Raw genomic sequence first — 21,401 nt, 5'->3', positions numbered from 1 at the left:
CTCTTACCTAGCTTTTAAATAACTACTATATTCGCGCTATAGAACCGACCTAGGAAATATAAGAGTTAGGTATAGGCGTTAAAGATCGTAGCTAGTTACTAGACTAAGGCTAGGCTATACTTCTTAATAAACTTTAAGGGGACGCTATTTAAACCCGCTACTTTCTAGCTTACTATCTTACTTAGCGCCCTTATAACGTTAGCTAGCTAGATCTATTAGTTAACTATAAGTATCGCCTTAGCTATAAGCTAGGGTAGCCCTTAAGTCGTGCCGGCCTCTAATAAGAAGAACTTAGCGGCTAGTAGCTAGGCCTTCCCTTTAAAGGTTTCTATTAGTTAGTCCTTACCTTCCTTAACTAGCGGTAGGATATAGGTCGGTTCCGGTAGTAGCTTACTATAGAGTCTTACTTACCTCTCTATATTCTAGAGCTTAGTATTATTAGTATTAAATTCCTCTAGGAACTCGCGCTAATAGGCCCTCCTTACCTCGCGGACGGTCCGCTTTTAAGCTATAGACGCTTTATATAGGTTTTCTTAGTTTACTTTATTCCTTTCCCGCTTATACTTCCTCCTTACCCTCTTAGCCTCCCTTATTGCCCTCCTTACCTCTAGGGTAAACTATACGTTACCCTTAAGTAATACTCGCCCTTAGCGCGGAACTATAGCTATCGCGATCTACGCTAAAGTAGTAAAGATATAGTCTAGGTCCTTATCGATATCCTTAGGCGTCTAAAGTATTAGCTAGTATAGTCCTAGCTAAGATATAGTCTTAGCTTTAACTAGCTTTACTTTTACTTCTTTCTACCTTAAGGCCGGTTTAAGTACCTAGGCCCAAGTATTAACCTATAATATAATAGTTTAAGGGATATAGTCTAACTTAGTTAGGTCTAGGTTAGGCCTAGTATACTATATTTTAGTCTTTAGTATTACTTAAGCTAGGTTAATAGTACTATCCCTTTAGTTATAGAAAAATCTTATATACTCCCTTTTTAAGGTAGCGAGTTTAAGTTATAGCTTTATTACTTCCTATATAAGTTATATCGCGCTATCTAAGGTTCTATTATATCCGTCTTAGAGCGGGTAATAGATATTAAAGTCCTTTACTATTACTATAGGGTGCTTTAGTTCGATTACGCTTAGGTTATATAGCGCTCTTACCCTCGCGGCCCTTAATAGTAAGTAAATCGCCTATAGTTTAGTACTATCCCTAAAAATTACCTCGCTTTAGTCTAGTCTAAACTAAGGTAACTAAGTCCTTAGCCTAAGCCTTTTATATATATATAGCGCGTACCTCCCCTCCTTATAGACTAAGCTATAGGGCGCTACTTTAAGAAGGGGGGGGCCGCCTCTTAGTATAGCTTTTACTTCCTATAGTACTATTAAGTTAAAGCTAGCCTAGTAGTAAAGCGCTAACTAAGCTAGCTTATATCTCTTTTATATATTCTAGAATAATACTTTTAGTTATATATAAGTAAAGTTAAGGTAAAAGGGGTCGTTTATATAAGGAAGGAGGCGCTTTATCTCTTAGCGCTTCTCTATCTACTATACCTATAAATATTATTTATACTTAGTTCGGCCTCCTTAGCCCTACTAGCTAGCGGGTATCTTAAGCTCGACCTCTTATCTTAGCGCGGTCTACTTAGTCCCTACTTCTAGACTATAGTTAATTTAAGAACGCCCTAGGTTTTAATAGTAAGGAGTACTTATTACTTAGTATATATTTAAGTATTCGCGAACTATTAAGGTTAACGTAAGTAGTTTTCCCTTACCTTTTTCTAGGCTTTATTCGCTATAAGGTAGGTCTAGGTCTACGATAGGTAGTCCCTTTAATATAAGATATAGTTATAAGGGATTTCGCCCTTCTTAGCCTTATATTTATCCTTACCTCTATTATATACTATACTCTTATATTAGCTATAGAGTTATATTAATATATATCGCTTAGCGATATAGCTATATTTATAGTGGTTATAGTACCTTTATAGTTAGACCGACTTATTATAGGGTTTATATTAAAAGATCTATACTTTAAGGACTAGGCCTAAGTTATAGAGCCTATTAGCCTCCTTTAAGCTACTAACCTTAATAAGTATAGTTATTACTATCGATATCTTAGATTAAAGGTATAGCGCCTAGGCCTAAAGGACCTTAACTTTATTCGCCTTTATAATCTTATAAAGTAATTACTCCTTATCTACTATCGCTACCCTTAAAGGGACGTTCTTAGCGACTACTATATATACGCGGTAGGAGATCGTAGCCTCCGGTCTAAATATAGCCTTAACCTAGCCTTAGTCCCTTTAATAGGCTCTCGCCGTAGTATTATATATAACCGCGATATCTCTACTTTAAAGGCGCCTTACCGCTATAGCGCTTATAGCTTTTAGGGCTATATTTACCGCCTTTACTATATCCTTTAGTTCGCGGCTTAGGATTTTAAGCGATACCTTAGTAAAGACTACGATAATCTCGCTTTTATAGCGTAGTAAGACCTATTTTACTATAGCTTTATATTAGGTCGGTCTTTTAGTCTTAGCTACGACCGCGGCCTAGGTTCGCTTAGGGCCCCCTAGGCCTAAAGCGATACTTAGGCGGAGTTCTTCCTTAACTGCCTCCTTAATTATATCCTAGATTATCGTCTTAAAGCTCTCGTCTACGCGGAGCACCGCCGACGATATACTACCGGCGCGGCTCTTTACCTTAAAGAGCTATTCGACTACTGCCTATACCTTACTAAACTATACGCTTAGGATAAAGCCTATAAGTTCGTCGTATACTACTTTTTCTATAAGGTCGCTCGGCGCTTAGGCCGGTATTATATTGCTATTTTAGGTTTATTAACTCGCTTTATTAAGGTATATAAATTTAAGTAGCGTCTCTTTACGCTACGCGCTTTAATCGAGCCTAGTATATTAAGGGCTACTACTATATCTACTTACCCTTTAGCCTCGGCGTAGTATCGTTACTAAGGGTAATTAATACTACTAAATTAATTCCTAGTATTAGTTAGTATTTTAGTTATAATATATACCCGCTATAGGCGTATATCGGTTTCGCGAGAAGTTTTTAGCTAATTATTAATAGGGTATTAATAAACCCTTAATAAGTAAAGGAAATAGCTTAATAGCCTAAACCTATAACCTACTGTAATATTTAGGCTTTCCTAGGGTTCTATAATTTTTACCGATAATTTATATATAGGTACTTAGGAGTTATAGCGCCCTTAACTATATTACTAAAGGGGAGTAAGAATAAAAAGAAGCTAGGGAGTATAAAGCTAAACCTTATTAAAAGGGTAGCGTTTTAAGCTCTTAAGGATACTTTTTAAGGAGCCTTACTTCTTTAATATTATGATTTAGAAAGATATATTTATATTAAAATAGATATATCGTAATTCGCAATAATAAGGATTATCTCTTAACCTAATAATAAAGGGCGTTACTATTTAATTATATTTTAGTTAAGGAAGTTTACTAGAGCTAAACTTAATTATAGTATTTTAAACTAAGAACTCTTTACTATTATTAAGTTATTTAAATACTAGTAATATTACGTTAAAAGGGTAGTATATAAAGTAAAGGTATTATTACCTCTAGATATTTATATACTAGACCTCCTTAAATAAGAGGTAAGTAAGATAGTATATATATTTAGTACTATTTAACTTTACGATTAAGTATTATATAGGTAAATCTAACCTAGCAGACGCGCTATTAAGAATACTTAGATATAAGGGCGAGAAGCCCTTATTTATAGAACTATTACTAAAGCTATAAGCGAAACTAGCTACTATTAATACTATATCTATATAAAGAAATAATAAGGCGTTTTTATAAGTAAGGAAATACTTAACCTTAAGTTAATATAAGTATAGTAAAGTGCCTTTATATAAGGAAAATATATAAGCTTATCTATAGTAAAACTATAATAATTTAGGCGTAAGACCTAAATAATTAGCTAATTAGGCTAAAGAGAGAGCTAGTTATAAATAGTTACTCTTAAGGAAGACCGCTAAAGAAGCGGCCTACTATATAAAGGTTTATATAGTAAAAGTTCTAAAACCGTTACTAGAGTTACTAAAACGTACTTAGTTAGTTAATATAGCGATTAATAGGCTAAAGGAAATTAAAGACTTCTTAAAAGAAAAGGGTTTTTAGTTAGTACGCTTAAATAGACTACTACTATAAAAGGGTTATATCGTAGTACTTTTAAAAGTAGCTTTATAGTAAGAGCTAATATAGCTCTTCTATAATAATCTATTAATAAGATACTTTAGCTCTTAATATACTAGCGAACTACTAGCAAGGAACTTTTACTAAGATAAAATAATAAAAGATATAAATAAATACGTTTAGTTATACTTAGTATATTAAGGTATAGTATCTAAGAGGCATTGCCCTTATAGTACTATATAATCGTTACTATATCCTATATAACTATAGGAAGAATTATTAATAGACTTTACTATAGGTCTACTTAAAGTATAGTATAATAAATAAGACGTTAATACGATCTTAGTAATTATAAACTAATATACTAAGTATTACTTCTTTTTTCCTATCTCTAAGATAATAATAGCTTTAGAGCTAGTAGAATTATTCTATTACTAAGTTAAATTAGTATATAGACCTCTAAAAGGTATTATCTTAAATAAAGGGTCCCTATTTATAAGTAAGTTCTAGTTAGATTTCTATTTTATCTTATAAGTAAAATATAGGCTATTAACGGTATTTTACTTATAAACTAATAGGTAAATAAAATAAATAAACTAAGCTATATAGTACTACTTAAGATACTTTACTAACTTAAAATAAACTAACTAAGCGTTACTCCTATATATTACTTAATTTATATATAATAATATAAAGAATATAATAACTAGGTTATTACCTAATAAAGTATTAATAGGTTACTAACTAAACTTTTATATTAATATCGAAGACGATATTATTTAAAGGGGGGTACCTAAAGTAAGAGTAAGAGTTACTAGGCTATAAGAGCTATAAAAGAAGCTTAAGGAATACTAAAGAAAGGCTATTAAATCGTAAGCGAAATACTACGATTTAAGGCACTAACCGCTTATACTAAAAGTAAGAGACCTTATAGTATTATCGATAAAGAATTTACGCCTTAAAGATAAAAAAAGAAAACTCTTACCTAAGTATATTAGACTATTTTAGGTCCTATAAGCTATTAAAAAGTAAGTATATTATCTTATACTCCTTAAGAAGTACTTACGCTTTTATAATGTTTTCTATATTAGTCTCTTAAAGCTATAAAAGGAGCGAAAAGGCACTTATAAAGATAGCGAAACCCTACTAATACTAAACTTAGAGGATAACGAAGGTAAATAGGAAGTCTAAGAGATTAAAGACTAAAAAAGATCTAAGAGTAATACCTTTTTCCTTATTAAATAAAAAGGATAGCTAGCTAAGTATAACTAATAAGTCGATACTAAAGATATAGCGAATAGCTAAGACCTTATTAAAGAATATACTACTCGCCTAACTAAGAGAAAGAGGTATAAGACTAAGTAAGGTAGGGAAACCTACTAGTATAGGGAGACGCTACTAAATCGGTAATAAATCCCTACTAAATCGCTACTAACCTATTAACGTATTAGTACGCTTAAACGTCCTATAACTATATATAAAATAGTAAAATAAAAGAATAAGGGAAAACTATCTATACTACTTATTAAATATTATTAAGGAAAATAAAACTAAACTATAACTCTACTAAGACCCTAATAATAAAAGAGAGAAGGATAGTTATAGCTAAATAAAAGAAAGATAAGACCTATTTATTACTTTTAACTACCCCTTTTCTTTACCGGTATAGCGGGAACTAACTAAGGCGCCCCCTTTACTATATTAAATACCTCTAAAAATACTAGAACTACCCTATCCTCCGCTCCTTCCTTATCCTCTATATTAAGACCTATCTCTATTAGTATAGCACCTACCTCGGCCTTAGTAAATAGTAAGGCGTATTACTATAAAGTATAGCTTATATCGCCGTTAATAAAGTAGAGTTTTAACTAGGATTCCTAGGCTTAATACTTTAAGCTTATATAAGCGATATCGAATAAGGGCGCGGGGTTAAGGTAAATAATAAGCTTATAGCGCTTATTAATTAGCGTATAGTTATCGGCACGCTTAACTTAGTATATCGTTAGGCGGTCGCTAATAAAAGGGTTAGATAAAACTTATAATAGTAGACTTTTATATACCTATAGTCCTAAAGGACTTATAATAGGCCGTCTTAGCGGCGTCGAAAGCCTTAGCTAAATACTATACTATAATAGCGAGATAGCGCTAATTAGCCTCCTTAAAAATAAGCACGCCTACATCTAAGCTATTATCCTTAGTATCTTTATTACTGGTCTTTAGCTTATTAAGCTTATATAGGTACTTAATAATAGCGACTATATTAGCCTAGTTACTAGATATAAGAGTAGCGGCCTTAAGAAGGATTAGCTTATTAATTATAATATTTAAAGTTAAGGGGAAACTTACTTAGTTATAGGTCGTAGTATATCTATAGTACTACTTATAGCGCGTTAAGGAAACCCCTAAGAAAATATAGCTAATTAAGAGTACCTTAATAAGCTTAGGCTTAGTTATACTATACTCCTTAACGACTATCTTAAAATAATATATATACTAAAGCTTATAAGGGATAACCTTATAGGCCTTAACTAAGTAAGCTTTAGCTTTAGATTAAGTATGCTTTTTCGTAGAAGCGCGACCGCCTTATACCGCTACTTAGGTACCCTTATCTCTAGCGCTACCGTTCTTAGGTTTATTAATAAGAGGAGTTAGATCGCGGCCGTCTTTATTATTACTATTATCGTTATCTTAGCCCTTATTTAGCTAGGTATTAAGATTATTTTAGCCCTCGTTTAGCTAAGCCTTATCGTTAATATTAGCCTACTTATTCTAAGGAGCGGCCTAGGCAACGATCTTTTATTAGCTAGAGCCGCCCTATTAAGATAGAGTAGCTAGGTTATCGGTACTTACCTAGGAGCGCCTAGGTACGATCTCCTCGCTAGTATTAGTATTACTAATAGGGGTAATAGATTTATAAGTTTCCTAGCCTATAAAGGTAGGATTATCGATAGTTAAAGTTAAGGTATTTAGCGGGGTAATAAGGGCATAACCCTTACTAATATTAGGTCTTAAACTAGAAGTCTCTTAGGACTAGGATTCCCCTATACCTTTCTTAGCTTTCTTCGCTAAGGGAGAACTAGCGTCGCTATAAGACTTTTAGGCTAATCGCTTACGCTTTAAAGGTAAACCCGCCGCTACCTACTCCTATATATAGTATAGGAAATCGGCGTTATAGTTCTTTATCTTCTTTAATATAGAAGGTATTATTATTAATTAATCGTTAATAAAAAGTAATATAAAAAGGTATAAGGGATTAATAAAAAAAGGCGTAAAACTCTATAGTAATTATAAGCGAAAGAGTTAAAGAAGAAAAGAAAATAAAAGAAGTAGGAGATATATATATACGCTCTTTATATTATAGTTATATAGCTAATATATAGGCGATACTATAATAGTTACTTAGCGGTAACCGCTAGTATAATAACTATTAACGTTATAGAGTATAGACTAACGTATACTTATATAGGCGTATATATATAATATATAACCGAAACTACCTCTCTTCCTAACTAAATATATATAGTAAAGCGAAAGTAATATATATTAAAGATATAGCTAAGATATCTATATAAGAGGGGAGATAATTATAAGAGCGCTACTAAGAGGTATAAGCTAATAAAGTACTTAGGTATATAGTATTAATATATTAGTAGGGTATTAGTAGGGAATCGTGCCTACCCCGCTTATATATTATAGACCTCTTACTACTTTAACTAAAGAAGAAAAAAATCCCTCTTCCTATAAGCTTTAGTCTTATAATAAGGAGAATATAATATATATAGCGTAGTACCTCTAGCTATCTCTACTACCTAACTAATCGTACTATAATATATATTCCCTTATACCCTTCTTTTCTAGCCGTTATTAGTATATCCGTCTTATTTCTCGCTACCTTTATAGGAAGCTATTACTACTTCTACTTCCCCTTAAACCCTTACCCTCCTTTCTATACCTCTTTTTAGCTCCTTCTTCCTTCTTCTATACTAAGTATTTTTAGCTTCCTTAGTCCCTTATACTAAGGGATATCTCTAAGAACTACGAAATTAAGCTACGCTTCGCGATAACTATAGCTACCTTAGCTACCGTATATAAATATACCCTTATCGCGTTATATATAAGTATATCGTTCCTTATTTCTTTATCCTTTTAGGATATACTACTAATAGTATATCTAGTTATATACTAAAAAATCGTTCCTAAAAAGCCTCTAAGCGCGCTACTCTTATTAAATATATCGACTTAAGTAGAGATCCTACCGATATACTATATACTTAATACTTTAAGGTAAAGAAGACGAATTATTAAATAGCCGAAAATTCTTTGCCTTATAATAATTATATTACTAGTAGTTATCCTTATTATAATAGTATTTTAGTAGCCTCTTCTTATAGGTATCTTTTAATTCTTTCTATACGTAGTAGCTAACGTATTTCTTTTAGTAACTAGATTATTAGCGGAGTAGCGTAGGCTATATTCTAAAGAGGAGGAAGCTACGGAAGCTTTATTAAAGCTTTAAGTATAGCTTATAAACCTTTTTTTTAAATTATTTACCGTTAATCGTTTAGCTTATATTTAGGAGATTCGGAATTATATAAAGGAAAAGAGTTCTAAGTTATTTTATTATAGTATCTAAGAAGTAGATACCGAGGATAGCGTTTTACCTACGCTTAATACGTATAAGTATTAAGTAGTAAATAACTTATAATTATTAGGCGTTCCTAACGAGGTAAATTAGTCCTTATTTAGTATTAGCGAGGAGTTTATAGATCTTAGTCCTTTAATCCCTTCTAAACCTTCTAGTAAAATTATTAAAGTAGAGAGCTATAGTAGGTTAAGTACTTAAGTAGTTCCTAAGTATTTTCCTTTAGTCTATATCCCTTCTACTTAATAAGGTATTCTTATTACTAACTATATTTTCTTATATCTAGTATTTATTTTACTTTATATTCTTAATCGTCGTTAACTTTAATTTTTTCCTATAGTTTAACGTTTTATAGCGCTAATCTAATAATAAGATATAAAATATTAGGTATATCCGTATTATTATTAATAGCGAAAGTTCGTATTTAACTTTTAAAATAGTTTTCTTAACCTTAAACGGTCTAAGTTTCTTAAAATCTAATTTATTACTTAGTTGTTTTATTTTAATATTTCGTTATATAAGGCAGACTATATCTCCCTCTTAAAAGATTAGTCCCTATAATTGTCGCGAAGACCATTGCGCCACGCAGGCAAAAGTGGAACGCGCGCTCCGACAGGTGCGCTGCAATTGACACATATGACTGACAACCGCGTTTTCCGACAATAATCTTTTCCGATTATAGTAAGTAGATATTTATTCTTTAATAAAGGCACCGGCAAGCTCACTATTCTCAAGCAGACCAGACTGCTCCTGCCCGCCGACACAAGCTGCCTCGTGGACAACCACCGCGGCGCAACGGGTCGACGAGGCTGGCTGTCGAGACGTTGGATGTGAGCGGGCCGGTGGAACTCCCTGTCCGCCGGCTGATGGGCATCGTCGGTTTCCCACAGAGCACCGTGGCGGTGCAAAGCTGAACTGGTTGATTTTGTCACCCAAGATGTTCATCCTCTGGATCTCCGTGTCGCCGTCTGCGTCTCCATCATGACATTTTCGTGCCTGTTCCTCATCAGCGTGGACCAGCGTAGGAACCTGCTCAACGCGGACGGGGAGGCGGAGGCGGTCAAGAACGATTCCATTGTCGGCTACGAGACGGTCATGTATTTCAATGCCGACGAGTTCAAGTCCAGGCGATTTCGATGGGCGATGGGCGCCTTCCAGGTAGCCTGGCACGGCCTCCCCCCCTTCCGAAGAAACCTTGTCAGAGGCTTAAAGGGCATGTCGAGGTCGATGACTTGGTCAAATACCGCTCGAACTTGATTGTCTCGGTGCCGGCTGCCAAGAAGAACTTAGACAGGGTCGATGGTTGTCTCGAATGTGAGTGAGCAAACGATGCCATCTAGGAGACTGGGGGTAAGAGTGACCGTTGTAATGGACTTGGTGCCGTGGAATTAAACAGGCTAGTTATTTTACAGACAACCGGCCGAGACCAGGAGAACCAGATGGCCGGGATCGCGCATACCTCGAGCCAATTGGACCATATATGGACAGGAGACTGGTCTTCTGGTGTTACTGGTCGCCATCCCAGGCGGCGATGCGCTGACCAGTACTTCAACGGGGGCTAGGGCATGGTAATTAGGGGTAATTTAGTGCGTATATCAAAGACCAGTCCCCGCCTAGGTAGGATAAAGCGCGAACTGTGAACTGGACGAGGCACCTGAAGTTGAGCCATGGGAAAACTACCGCCGTAAAATGGGCGCATCCTCCATCTACGCACGCCCCGGCTCCCACAGCTTTCCCTTGGTCTATTCCTTCATTTACACCTAGGCAGCTGTCCACCTTTGACAGATTGGCTGGCGCGGCCGACGACAGTTACCGCTTTATCATCTCAAGACGGGACAAGCAGGGGGCGAAATGAGTTGACCCAACAATGGCTCGGCTGCCTTCGTTGGCATCCTTTTACTCACTGGACCCTGTCCATTAGTGGCCGTCGTTCTGCGTGTCTCATCGCTGTTCACGGAGCCCGAGTGTCGTTTCCATTCCTTTGTCTCCCTAGTCAATGGGCCGTATCGTGTGTCGTACTGGCCATTTGCGAACCGCGACACAGCCTGGAGCCAGCCACCGTAAAAGGTCGCGCGGGTCATGAGCCCACAGAGTCCCGGCTCAAGCGACTCTGCTGCACACAAGACCATGCCCAGATTGCGTCGCCCCCACGTCTCCCAAGCAGGCATGCATGGCCCACAATATCCCTCAAGCCTTATTACAGCCGAGAGGCAGCAAGGCAAACACGGATTCGGGTCAGGTAAAGTCGTAAACGACCAAGCTCTCTCTGCCGTCCTCGGCCTCTTTGAGAACAACGACCATTTCGTTATCAAACCCGACCCAGTTCTTCCTGTCCGTCACGTTAGTATTGTCCGGAAACCACAAGTTCTTGTCGACTGCGTCGCCTGCGCCATCGGTCGGGGGCCGGGGCCGGACCTCGACGCTGCTCCCGCCGACGCGGCCCTCGAGCTCCCAGAGGCGGATCTCATCGCCGCGGGTACTGACGCTGACGGCCTTTCCGCGGGGGGTGATTTCTGCGTCCGAGATGCCCGACGTGTGGCCCCAGAGGCGGATCCCGGGCGAGATGGTGAGCGAGGTGGCCGTCGAGGTGCAGAGATGCAGCACCATGCAGTTGTCGGGCAGCGTGGCTAGCAGGTAGGGGTGGCTGTAGCAGAGCCGGATGGGTCCGTTTTCGCCCGAGTCCAAGACTTGGCCGGGTGAGCGTGCGGGCGTCGACTCGGCCGAGGGTGTCGCAGACTTGCGCGTCTGCGTCGGGAGCGTGTAGGCGACCCTCGAGTTAACCACGTCAGGTCTTGATGGTCCCGCTGGCTGGCGAATGTCCAAGTCTTGAATGCCAATGGCCCAGCCGCCAACGCCGTCAAACGTGTAGACAATCGAGGCCACCACCGAAGTGGCCGTCTTGCGCAGGGACAGGGCAAGCGGGAGCCGCGTGCTGTGCGACTTGAGCGAGGTCAGCTGGTGCGGCGCGGGGAGAAGTGCGTCGCCGGTACTCTTTTCTGCGGCCATGCCTCTGGACCGCATCGACTCGGCGGACGTCGCATCGGGGTCGGAGCAGTGTTTGTCGTCGTCGTCGGAAAAGTCAAAGGTGTAGAGCGAAATGAATCCTAGGCTCGTGGCCGTCAAGACGTACGGGTGGCGGTAAGCTATCGCCACAAGGTGCCCCAGGTAGCTCTTGGTCTGCCGGAACAACAGCGTCAGTCTGCTCTGCTCAACGTCGAGCCTCCACACGCCAAAGGTGCCGTCGTGAAAGCCGGCCGACATGTCCAGCACGCCTGCAGCCAGCCGCTGGTCATCGACGGCTAGACAGGTGGGCGACACGAGCACGTCGCCGGCGGCCACGAGACTTGTCTGGGCAATGAGCTTGCGCGTCTTGAGGTCCCATGCCCGCAGGCCGGTCTGGCCATCGGCCGTGACGGCGAGTCCCTCGACGACCTTGACGAGGGTCTGCCACTCGGGAGGCGGGCTTCGGTCGACGCCGTGGACAGGGACTTGATCGACGGCGCATCTGCCGCGGGCCCAGTTGTGGCGCAGCTTGTACTGCTTCTTCCAGTCCACTTGATGGACAAGGGCGGCCGACGAGTCGGCGGCGGCGGCGGCGTCGATGAAGCCTCGGCGGCGACGTTCCCATTCGGGGTCGGCCGGGATGGAGGGTTGGCGGGAGGTGGAGGCGGCAGTGGCCCCAGCGCGGAATCCGGGGATGCGGTGGGCGCGGGGGAGGATGAAGCGACGATAGTAGTGGGGCCGCCAGAGCTGCGAGTCCGAGGTGATGCGATGGAAGCGTCTGGAGACGGGAGAAATGGCGAGCAGGACGCGCTCGTCCAGGAAGGCCAGGATGCGGACGAGCAGTTCGTCGGAGAGGGTAGAAATGAGGTCGTGGGACGCGAGACGGTGACGCTTGGCGGGCAACAAACGGCCATCCACGCCGTCGCCTTCGCCGTCGTCGTCGTCGTCGGCTGCTTGACGGCGAGAGATGCGTCGTTTGAGGGCCATGGCGAGCAGTCGACTGTGCCGCCCGATGGTCTCGTGAAGGGGCCGCCGGCGGTCGAGGCAGGTGGTGAGATTGTTGGTGGCGGGGAGCAGCAGCGGTCGATGCAGCTGGAGGAGTGACGCTGGCGGAAGAGCATTGTCCCGGGCTAACTGCGTGTGGTGGCCTACTTGCCGACGGCTGATGGACGGTACTTTGGTCTCGCAACTATTAGTAGCCCACGCGGGCGCCAGCGCCGGCTATGGGGAAATGGACGACATGTAGGAGACGGGGTGATTAACTTGACCGCAGGGGCTGTTTCTGGCCACCCTTGCGAGTCAAAGCCAAAGTTGATGGAAGAACAAAACCAAAACCAAAAAACGACAACCAAGCAGCTCCCAGCATCGCTAGCCGAAATCATCAGGTGGCGCCCCCGATGCTGCACCGTCCCGCGAACCAAGGCACAGGGGGCCCGGCCGCTGTGGCGCCTCGGGCATAGTGACCGGCAGACTTGAATTGTTCGGGCACTCAACACCTCGCGCCTTGTCGCACCAGGTCCCTGCTCTTTGCCGACATGTCTCGGGCCCTTTTTCCTTGCTACGATGGCCTCATCTCCCAAGGCCCCTGCGCTTGACTCTTGCGCTTCTCCGCGCTCAGACGCGAGAGTTGCTTATGCGTGCCTCTACCACCGGTTGTCTGTCTGTAGGGAGGGACGAGCCGTTGCGCAACACGGCCGCCGCCACTATGAAATGGGCATAGCAAGCACGATAATCTGGCAATATATCCACGTGTCATGGCAAAAGCAGGTATTATACATCCTAGTCACCCCAGCCGAGTCACCCAGTCGAGTCCATTATGGCGCCATCAGCCCATCCAAGCCCCAACTCCAGTCCCGAGTTCGCCCATCATAATCCACCAAACTGTACCGAGTATCCGTAAACGACGCCGTCAGCAAGACTGCTTACTTCCCTCCGTGATTCATCATTTGGAGCGCTGCCCTCTTTCAGCTGTCCATGGGTCTGTCCCCCGACCTCCCTCTGCATCTCTGTCTCGGCCAAAACTTACTCGTCACATTCGTACTCTCGCGAGCAGATCGTCGTACATCTTTGCAATCCAGCCCTGCGCCGCTCCACCGCGTGCCACGACTCCCAGCCCGCCCGCCGCCCACAAAGCGGCCAAGGCTAGCGCTGCGCCGTGGACCCCCATCCACTGTCGCCGCCGCTGCTTCCTCGTCTGCCCGTCCACCAGCACGCCCTTCCTGCCGGCCCATCCGCGCGTCGAGCGGGCGAGTCCGAGCCATCGGGCCATGCCCCAGACCATGTGGCCGCACCCCGCGCCGATCAAACCCAAGTACGCAGCCAGAGACACGCCGGGTTGCCGGGCGAAGCCGTGGGCCACGTAGGCGAGACCAATGTTGGAGCTGTCGCCGTCGACGGCCAGAGGCAGGACCCGGTTTACAAAGACGTGCGCACAGTACACGAGGGCAAAGGCGTAGCCCGAAATGGAGATGTAGCTCATCGGGGGCCACAGCCGGACGCCCCTGGACCCAGGCTTTTCGTTCCCTTGCATGCGCCGGTGCAGGGCGTACATGCCGGGCGTGCCTCCGCCGTACCGCCTCATGTTCTGCCACCTCCGCAGCAGCCGCAGGGCCAGCCCCGAGCCGATGTGCGCCACCACGGGCAGGGCCACCAGCAGCGGCTCGGCAATGGCTGTCTGGTAGATTTCGCGCGTCATGAGGAGGTACGTTTCAGAGCCGGCGACGGAGCGCGTGGCAAGTGGGATGAGCGAGACGTTGGCGAGATGGAGCGAGGTGAAGATGGACACGGCGTAGCTTGAATATCGCTGCACACGCGTTACTGCCGAGGCGTGTCATTACCAAGGCCGTTGTTTATGCTGCGCTTCTCGACAAGACATGAGATTCAATACGTACGGTAGTATATGGCGCCATGGCCACCGCTTAACCCCGGGGCTCCAGCGGTTGCGCCGGCCTTGACGGGGCTCGAGGTGCTCTCGAGTGCCTCGGGGGGCAGCGGCGGGAGCTCCTTGTCCTCGCGAGGCGAGTCCATGGGCGACGGGTCAAGCTGCAGCAGCGAGACGAAGGTCTGCTGCGAGTCCCGACGCTCTAAACGCCCGGGCGTCTCCATGGTTGCTTGGAGAGGCCCAAGAGGCTGGGGACCGACGGCGGCGAAGCAGTCGAGCGAAGCGACTTGAACCAAGGGCGGGGAGTTGGGCCGGCGGCGGCGTGAGTATACCTGGGGGATGAGCAAGATTGGTTGATGCCCGGCTCCGAGTTGGGCTTTGGGACTCGTCGTCAAAAGACCAATCGTGGCCTGCAGTGCTGTAATGGGCGACGATGCGACAGGGGACGTCAGTCGTTGACCGTGGCGCGCGTCAGCATCCAACTGCCTGCACCCCAGTGGCAGGCGACAGGGCCCGCAAGTCAACCGCCATTGTGATTGGTGGACATGGTATGGAGACGAGGTACGGAGTACGTACCTGCCTTTTTCCAACGCTGGCTCCCCCCCAAAGTACCTCGGTACCTCTTGATGCCCCCTCGCAGCCTCGGATTCTCCATTCCTCTCGCCATCTTCACATTCGTCCTCGTCGGAGCCACAAATCACCACTTGGGCGACCCAAGACCCTCACAGGAGCGCCAACAGAAGCCTTCGACGAGTAACTCGGCCGAAACGAAAAAACCTGTCCCGTATCTTCAAGAACTTCTGCAGCCCTCTGTGTTGCACCGGCATCCAGTCACCATGCCTCCTGTGAGCCGCCCCGGCCCTCGACCTCCGTTGACCTCGTCACAGCTGACCTCGCTCCAGCGACATCAAACTCTTCCTGCCCCGCAGACATCGTCGGCGCGCGAGGCCCAAAAGTCCTTCTACTGCACGCTCTGCTCCAAGGGCTACTCGCGCATGAACGACTACGAGGCGCACCTCAGCAGCTACGACCACACGCACAAGCAACGACTCAAGGACATGAAGGCCATGGTCCGCGACCCAAATGCCGGGGCGCGTGCCCGCAGGGCCGAGGCCAAGGCGGATGGCCTCATCAGCATCAAGCTCACGGATAAGGACAAGCAGTCTACTTCTGCCGCCACCGCCAAGAAACCGGGCTTCAAGCGGAGCGGTTTCAAGAGCGCTTTTGCTTCCAAGGACTCTCAACCTGCCGTCGCGGATACCAAGACAGCCGCCAAAGTGGAACCGACGCAACCTGTCCCTGCCAAAAAAGACAGCTCCCCCGATGAGAGCTCCACCGAGGACGAGGGCTATGAACGATACGATCCTCGGTATCCTACGGACTGATGTGCGTTGCAGCAATGCCACGATTGGAACAGAAGCAGACAAGGTATCAACGCGACGAAATATGTTCGGTCGATTCCACGTCCAAGTCCATTGCATTCCCCGCAGGCTATTGCATCCATCGGTATGACTCTATACGTGACAAATCCTCTTCCAGCAGCCCCATCATGTTGCGATTTCCCGAAAACCAGTCTGCTATCTGCGCTACTTGCCCATTGACGCCCGGGGGCCCCCGACTACTGGGTGCGTCAGCCAGGGTTTGGTCTTCCGTCGGCATGAAACCCAACTGGCTCAGGTACATCTCAAACTCATCGCCTATCGGGGCCATGGTCTGGTCGTCCTGCTGTTGCGTCCTGGCCTCGACGTAGAGGCCGGCAACGTCAACCATGACCTGGGTGAGGCGGTAGAGCTTGTCAATTGTCTCGGATGTGTCCCGGGATCCGTCTAGTGAGGTGACAAAGTCTTGGAGGAGCTTGAGGTCTTCGAGTGAGGACGTCTCTATGACGTAGCAGAATAGGACGAAGAAGGGGGCAAATGGGGTGAGCAATAGGTTCCTGAGGTAATAATAGCCCCAGTCAGCGTTTGCAGCCACTCAATCCTTGATTTTGACAAGCATTCGGGATCCTGACTCACCAGTGGACATAGATGGACCGGAAGTAACTGCCCAGGTTCGTAAACTCGGCGTATCGCTGATGGACCTGCATGGCCTTGCGGGCCACCTCGAGGCACTCGTCGCAGAAGCGGCTGACGGAGCCTTCGGGCGCGGGAATGACTCGGTAGACGAGGGTCAGGGTTACCTGGAACTGGACCTCGTCGCCGCGCAGGAAGACGTCAACAATCTCGGACGAGTTGACAGCCTTGAGATAGTTGTACACTTGTTCGCGGGAGTCCTCGGACTCGACCTCGAGCTTTCGACAGTCCTCGGCCAAGACTCGGGCCCGGGCGACCAGCTCTGCCTGTGGGCATGCCAGAGCAGCAGGGCTATATCTGCACACGAGAAACTCAGCCTGTCGCTCTCAGACGGGTGCAGGGTGAAGACAAGGGGGCTCGGCTGAGACTCACAGCTGTTCGTAGATGCGACTCTGGAGGTGGCTTATCTTGACCCACAGAGTCGGGATGGTGCACGACTCGAGGCCCCAGCTGTCAAACTCAAAGACACGGGGGATGTCGATGTCACACTCGTTGATGACCGGGGCGCGTCCCAGCCTCAGGCCGAGACCCTTGTCAAGGGTGTAGACGTGCCAGAAAAGGATGCGCTTGAGCTTGGACATGGACGGCGGGTCGTGCTTAAGGGTCTCGGAACGGTGATAGCCAGCAGCTTGGCACAACTGGGCCCCCATGCAACTGAGATGCCAGGCCACCGAGGGGCGCGACACGTCGATTGCATAGAGAGCCTGCGGGGGAAAGCCATTCATGGTCAGCTCCGGCCAGAAGAGGAGGGGAGTGAGGGCCAAGCCCGGCTTACCCCGAGGACGAGGGCCTGGACGTTTTCAATCTTTGCCGAGAGGAAGAGTGGGGTGTTGGCCAGGCATGTTTCGAGGTTGGCGCGGCATTGCTGCATGTACGCGTGATACTCATCCCGGACGATGGGGTCCGTGGCCAGGGCGTGCTGCTCCATGAAGAGATTGTACAGCATGGCGTTGACAATGGTGAAGGTGGCGTCGGAGAAGTCCTCGGTGGCAAAGTAGACGAGGCGGCACAGGCTGGCGAAGTCGGACAGGCCCACGAGCGCGCACATGACGGTGAAGAGAGTCGGGGGCGCGGCTAAAGCCAGAAGTAAGTCAGCAAAGGGGGAGGACAGCAAGAGACGAGAAAGTCGCGGAGGAAGACGTCTAGGTACGACATGAAGGGCAACTTGCCTTTGGCATGCTTGAGCAGGGCGACGACGGCCGGCATGGGGGGCATGGGCAGCTTGCAAAGACCACCAGGAGGGACGGGCTTCTGGAGCGGGAACCGGGGCCCGTGGCTGATGGACCGGAGCTTTTGCATCTCGACGAGCTGGCGGAGGTTTGCAAAGGCAGCCTCCATCTTGGGATTCACCTCTCGCAGCGAAGTCCTGCGGACGGCCTTTTCGAGGAACTCGCTGGCAAAGGTGGTCTGGGCGGTAAGGCCCGAGTCGCCGGCAAAGGCGGGCTCTTCGTCGCTGCTCTCGAAGTCGGCGGCGGTGGTCGAGGCCGCCGTGGTGGGGATGCTGCTGCTGCAGCCGGTGCCGGGCGTGTTGGCGACGCGGCCATGGTCGACGGGGGCGATGGGCGAGGCGATGGTTTTGAGGAGGGCTTCGATATTGCCGAGGCGGTTCTCGATTTGGTCTATCTTGCGCTCACTGGGAAAGGGGTGGTGACGAAGGTCAGCAGGAGATGTATCGGGAAAGATGACGGCGGATGCGCCAAGATGGACTGCCGCAAAGCTGGCACGTAGAGATGGATGTTGGCGATGGAAGTGATGGGCGTCGGTCGGTGTAAGTGAGGAGAGGTGAGGGGTTTTTGATGCAGGAGTGAGCATGAGGTTCATGACAGATGAGTGCCAGTTACGTGAATATGGAAAGCAATGACCTCGCCCGCCGACTCCCTACCACAAAGGGGGGGACGAGAAGACAGAAAAGGAACGGAGAGACCAACTATTGAGAGGAGATGAGGACTCGCTGACGCGGTTCCTTGGGCCGCTGGCCGAGGCCTGTGGAGGAGCAGGCGCGTTTTGCAATGCGGCAATTTGCGCAGGGCCAATCGCGGTCACATCTGATCTAGAGAGAAGGAGAGCAGACGACGTCAGCGGACTGGCCGTGTCTCAATGGCGACGAGTGAGACGGGGAGTGAGAGAGAGAGAGAAAAGTACCTTGCGTAGCCGGCATTGGTCGCACTGTAGCGATGGAGGAAGAGAGGAGGCGTTGAGTTAGCGCACGTGTGAATGGCATCATGGTATGAAGGGGTGGATAGTCCAGGAACGGGAAGGACGGGAAAGGCGGCAATGGAAAGGGAATGGCGAGCGAGGCCTCGGGGGTGTCATGAGAGAAAGGGGGTCGGTCAGGGCACGTCCCAAGGTCGACCGAGTGAGTGAGTTACCACACGGGATGTAACAATGAAGACAGAGGGGTGTGAAGAAACCAAAGGCAACATAGATAAGGCCAGGTCGGCATTAAGCTCAGCTAGGTATGTACTCTCTGCCGTGAGCCGGAGAGGGGGGGGAGAGGAGGGGGGTGGGTGCGTATGTCTGTGATGTGGTGTACGGTAAAGGCAGAGAGAGAGTGAGGCATGTATGGCACGTATGGCATGATTGTATGTATGCAGTGGGCATGTATGCAAGAGGTTAAAGGGCAGAGAGGGCGATGCGCATGCACGGTTGTTGATGTACAGATGGTCTATGCCGACGGGGGAACAGCAACAGCAAATGCCATGGTGGACTTACAGCTCTGCGGCCGGCGGCATCGTCGGCGGCCGCGGAAGCGAAGCCCTGGGGATCGCTCTGCATGGTGGCCGGGCCGGGGGGGAGTGCTATTAGGTGCCGGGGAGAGGCGGGCGAGGCGGGCGTGACGGAAGGGGAATGATACGTGGCGGAGAGGGGGTGGATTCATCGGTGGTGCGAGGCAGAGAGAGGGAGAGGCGAGAGGGCGAAGGGATGTATGTACGGCAGACGGTAGGGGCGAGGACGAGGTAGGTGGATGTACCGCGGCGAGGTAGTGGTGGAATCGAGGAAAGGGCTTGGGCGTTGACGCAAAGCCTCGGGTCCCTTGTTGATGAGATGTGGCGTTGCGTGCGTGTCCATCAAGCAGGGCCTGTGGCTCTGTTGCCCGCGGAGAAGGAGAGGAGGAGCAGGCGGAGGAGCAGGCGGACGAGAGGGGAGGAGAGAGAGTGCGGACGTCGGTCCAGGCCGATTCGTTGACTCTTGGGCCTCTCTTTGGCCAAGGCCAGGCCGGAGAGTCACACCTTCGAAGCTCTTGCTATCGCCTCCGCCACCGAGTCAGCCTCTGTCGTCGGTCCCTCTGCATTAGGCTCGGCTCGTGGCAGGTGGATAAGCAAGGGCGTGTTTGTCTACGGGTAAGTAGCAACCAGGGGGCCTGTACGGAGTAGGTACAGTGCACACATACGCCGGGGGGAAAGCAGCTTACCCGAAGAGCTGGGACACTGGCTGGCTGGCTGGCTCCCGAGCACGTTGGGTTGCGTCAGGGTGCAGACGTCTAGACAAACGGGCGGGCACAGAATGGGCGGGAAAAAGGAACCGGGGCAGCAAGGCGCCCATATACGGCGGCGCCGGAAGCCGCGGGCGCCGCGGGGGCCGAGCTGGCCTACGGGGCGGCCGGCAAATCAGATGGGCGCACACGAAACGAATCGGGAAAATGGCGAGGGGAAAGTGCCGAGCAGGGGCGGGCAGAGCCGGCTATGTAGCCAGTAGTTGCGGCTCTCGCGCCTGCTCCGGAGATGGTGCGGAGGAGGCGACGACACGGAGGACTGGCGGAGACGGGGACCGGATGCGGCTCCTTTTTGTCTGTGTTATTGTCGGCCATCATCGGGTTCGATCCTTGGGTTCGATCCTCGGGTTCGATGGCCCTCCCCCTGCCCCCAGCCGCCTGCTGACAATATGGTCGAGTCACGCCGTTGCACTGCCGGCGCCACTGGCGCCGGCTGGGCGGTTGGTTGTTGGACGCGGTCAAGGACGAGGAGCCTGTCCGTCCCGTCCCGCCGTCTCAGCTGCTGCCACAGCACGCATGTACAGACAGCCCGGCAAGACGGTGAAACACACGCGAACCCACTCTTGCCGGGAAACAGGCGACCAGGAAAGCCGGCGGTGGGTTCCCTGGCGCCATGTGGACACAAAACAAGTCTTCTTCTTGCTACAACTGCAACGGGGCCGCCCCAAACATGGCCTCGCCGGCCGCGGCGCGGCGGCTCCTCCCCACCCCGACCTCGACTCGGCCGGGCTGCACAGCACGCGAGCCTTGGCTGGGTCCATGCGTCGGCGCGCTTTCCAGCTGGGGATTGGTTGGGTGGGCTCGTGTCGGACACGGGTTACACCTTCGTACATACTGTATGTACATGGCTGACCGGAGGCTGAGCTGGGCCGCGGACATGGAAGAATGGGCAGCATCGGACTGAGACGGACAGCGAAACTGAGATAGAGGCAGAGAGGTAGCGAGGTAGCGAGACGAGAGCGGCAGCGGCAGCGAGTTCGTGGGCAAGACTTACACACCGGCTCCGCCGGCCCTGAACGCCCCGTCCCGTTTCGGCTGCTCAGATGCGCACAGCCAACAACATGCCATGACCTAGCTGTCTCTATTTTTCCTCCCGCTCTTCTATATATTGGTTACACACAAGTCGCGCTCTGCACTTC

The 21,401-nt window shown here is 48.1% G+C and overlaps 5 protein-coding genes across 5 annotated transcripts; 2 read left to right on the top strand and 3 right to left on the bottom strand.

Moving 5' to 3' along the window:
• Positions 1-9,794: 9,794 nt before the first annotated feature.
• Positions 9,795-10,135, top strand: HRG_10018 (uncharacterized protein; the record flags this gene model as incomplete). Its single annotated transcript, XM_044868489.1, has 2 exons — positions 9,795-9,971; positions 10,016-10,135. 2 exons carry the CDS (start codon positions 9,795-9,797, stop codon positions 10,133-10,135), a joined length of 297 nt encoding a protein of 98 aa, XP_044716486.1.
• A 913-nt stretch (positions 10,136-11,048) lies between these two features.
• Positions 11,049-12,803, bottom strand: HRG_10017 (f-box-like domain-containing protein; the record flags this gene model as incomplete). The annotated part of the gene is made up of 1 exon (XM_044868488.1): positions 11,049-12,803. The coding sequence occupies one exon, from the start codon at positions 12,801-12,803 to the stop codon at positions 11,049-11,051; it is 1,755 nt and encodes a 584-aa protein (XP_044716485.1).
• A 1,042-nt stretch (positions 12,804-13,845) lies between these two features.
• Positions 13,846-14,921, bottom strand: HRG_10016 (N2,N2-dimethylguanosine tRNA methyltransferase; the record flags this gene model as incomplete). Its single annotated transcript, XM_044868487.1, has 3 exons — positions 13,846-14,317; positions 14,366-14,633; positions 14,708-14,921. The coding sequence occupies 3 exons, from the start codon at positions 14,919-14,921 to the stop codon at positions 13,846-13,848; spliced, it is 954 nt and encodes a 317-aa protein (XP_044716484.1).
• Positions 14,922-15,533: 612 nt separating this feature from the next.
• On the top strand, positions 15,534-16,082 carry HRG_10015 (zinc-finger double-stranded RNA-binding domain-containing protein; the record flags this gene model as incomplete). The annotated part of the gene is made up of 2 exons (XM_044868486.1): positions 15,534-15,542; positions 15,600-16,082. The coding sequence occupies 2 exons, from the start codon at positions 15,534-15,536 to the stop codon at positions 16,080-16,082; spliced, it is 492 nt and encodes a 163-aa protein (XP_044716483.1).
• A 106-nt stretch (positions 16,083-16,188) lies between these two features.
• Positions 16,189-19,544, bottom strand: HRG_10014 (fungal specific transcription factor domain-containing protein; the record flags this gene model as incomplete). The annotated part of the gene is made up of 8 exons (XM_044868485.1): positions 16,189-16,633; positions 16,713-17,066; positions 17,142-17,473; positions 17,545-17,843; positions 17,939-18,402; positions 18,698-18,819; positions 18,912-18,935; positions 19,482-19,544. The coding sequence occupies 8 exons, from the start codon at positions 19,542-19,544 to the stop codon at positions 16,189-16,191; spliced, it is 2,103 nt and encodes a 700-aa protein (XP_044716482.1).
• Between the last annotated feature and the right edge of the window lie 1,857 nt (positions 19,545-21,401).

Source organism: Hirsutella rhossiliensis, assembly GCF_020360975.1.
Source record: "Hirsutella rhossiliensis strain HR02 chromosome Unknown scaffold00014, whole genome shotgun sequence".
NCBI lineage: Eukaryota > Fungi > Ascomycota > Sordariomycetes > Hypocreales > Ophiocordycipitaceae > Hirsutella > Hirsutella rhossiliensis.
This window is presented reverse-complemented; position numbering and strand designations above follow the sequence as displayed.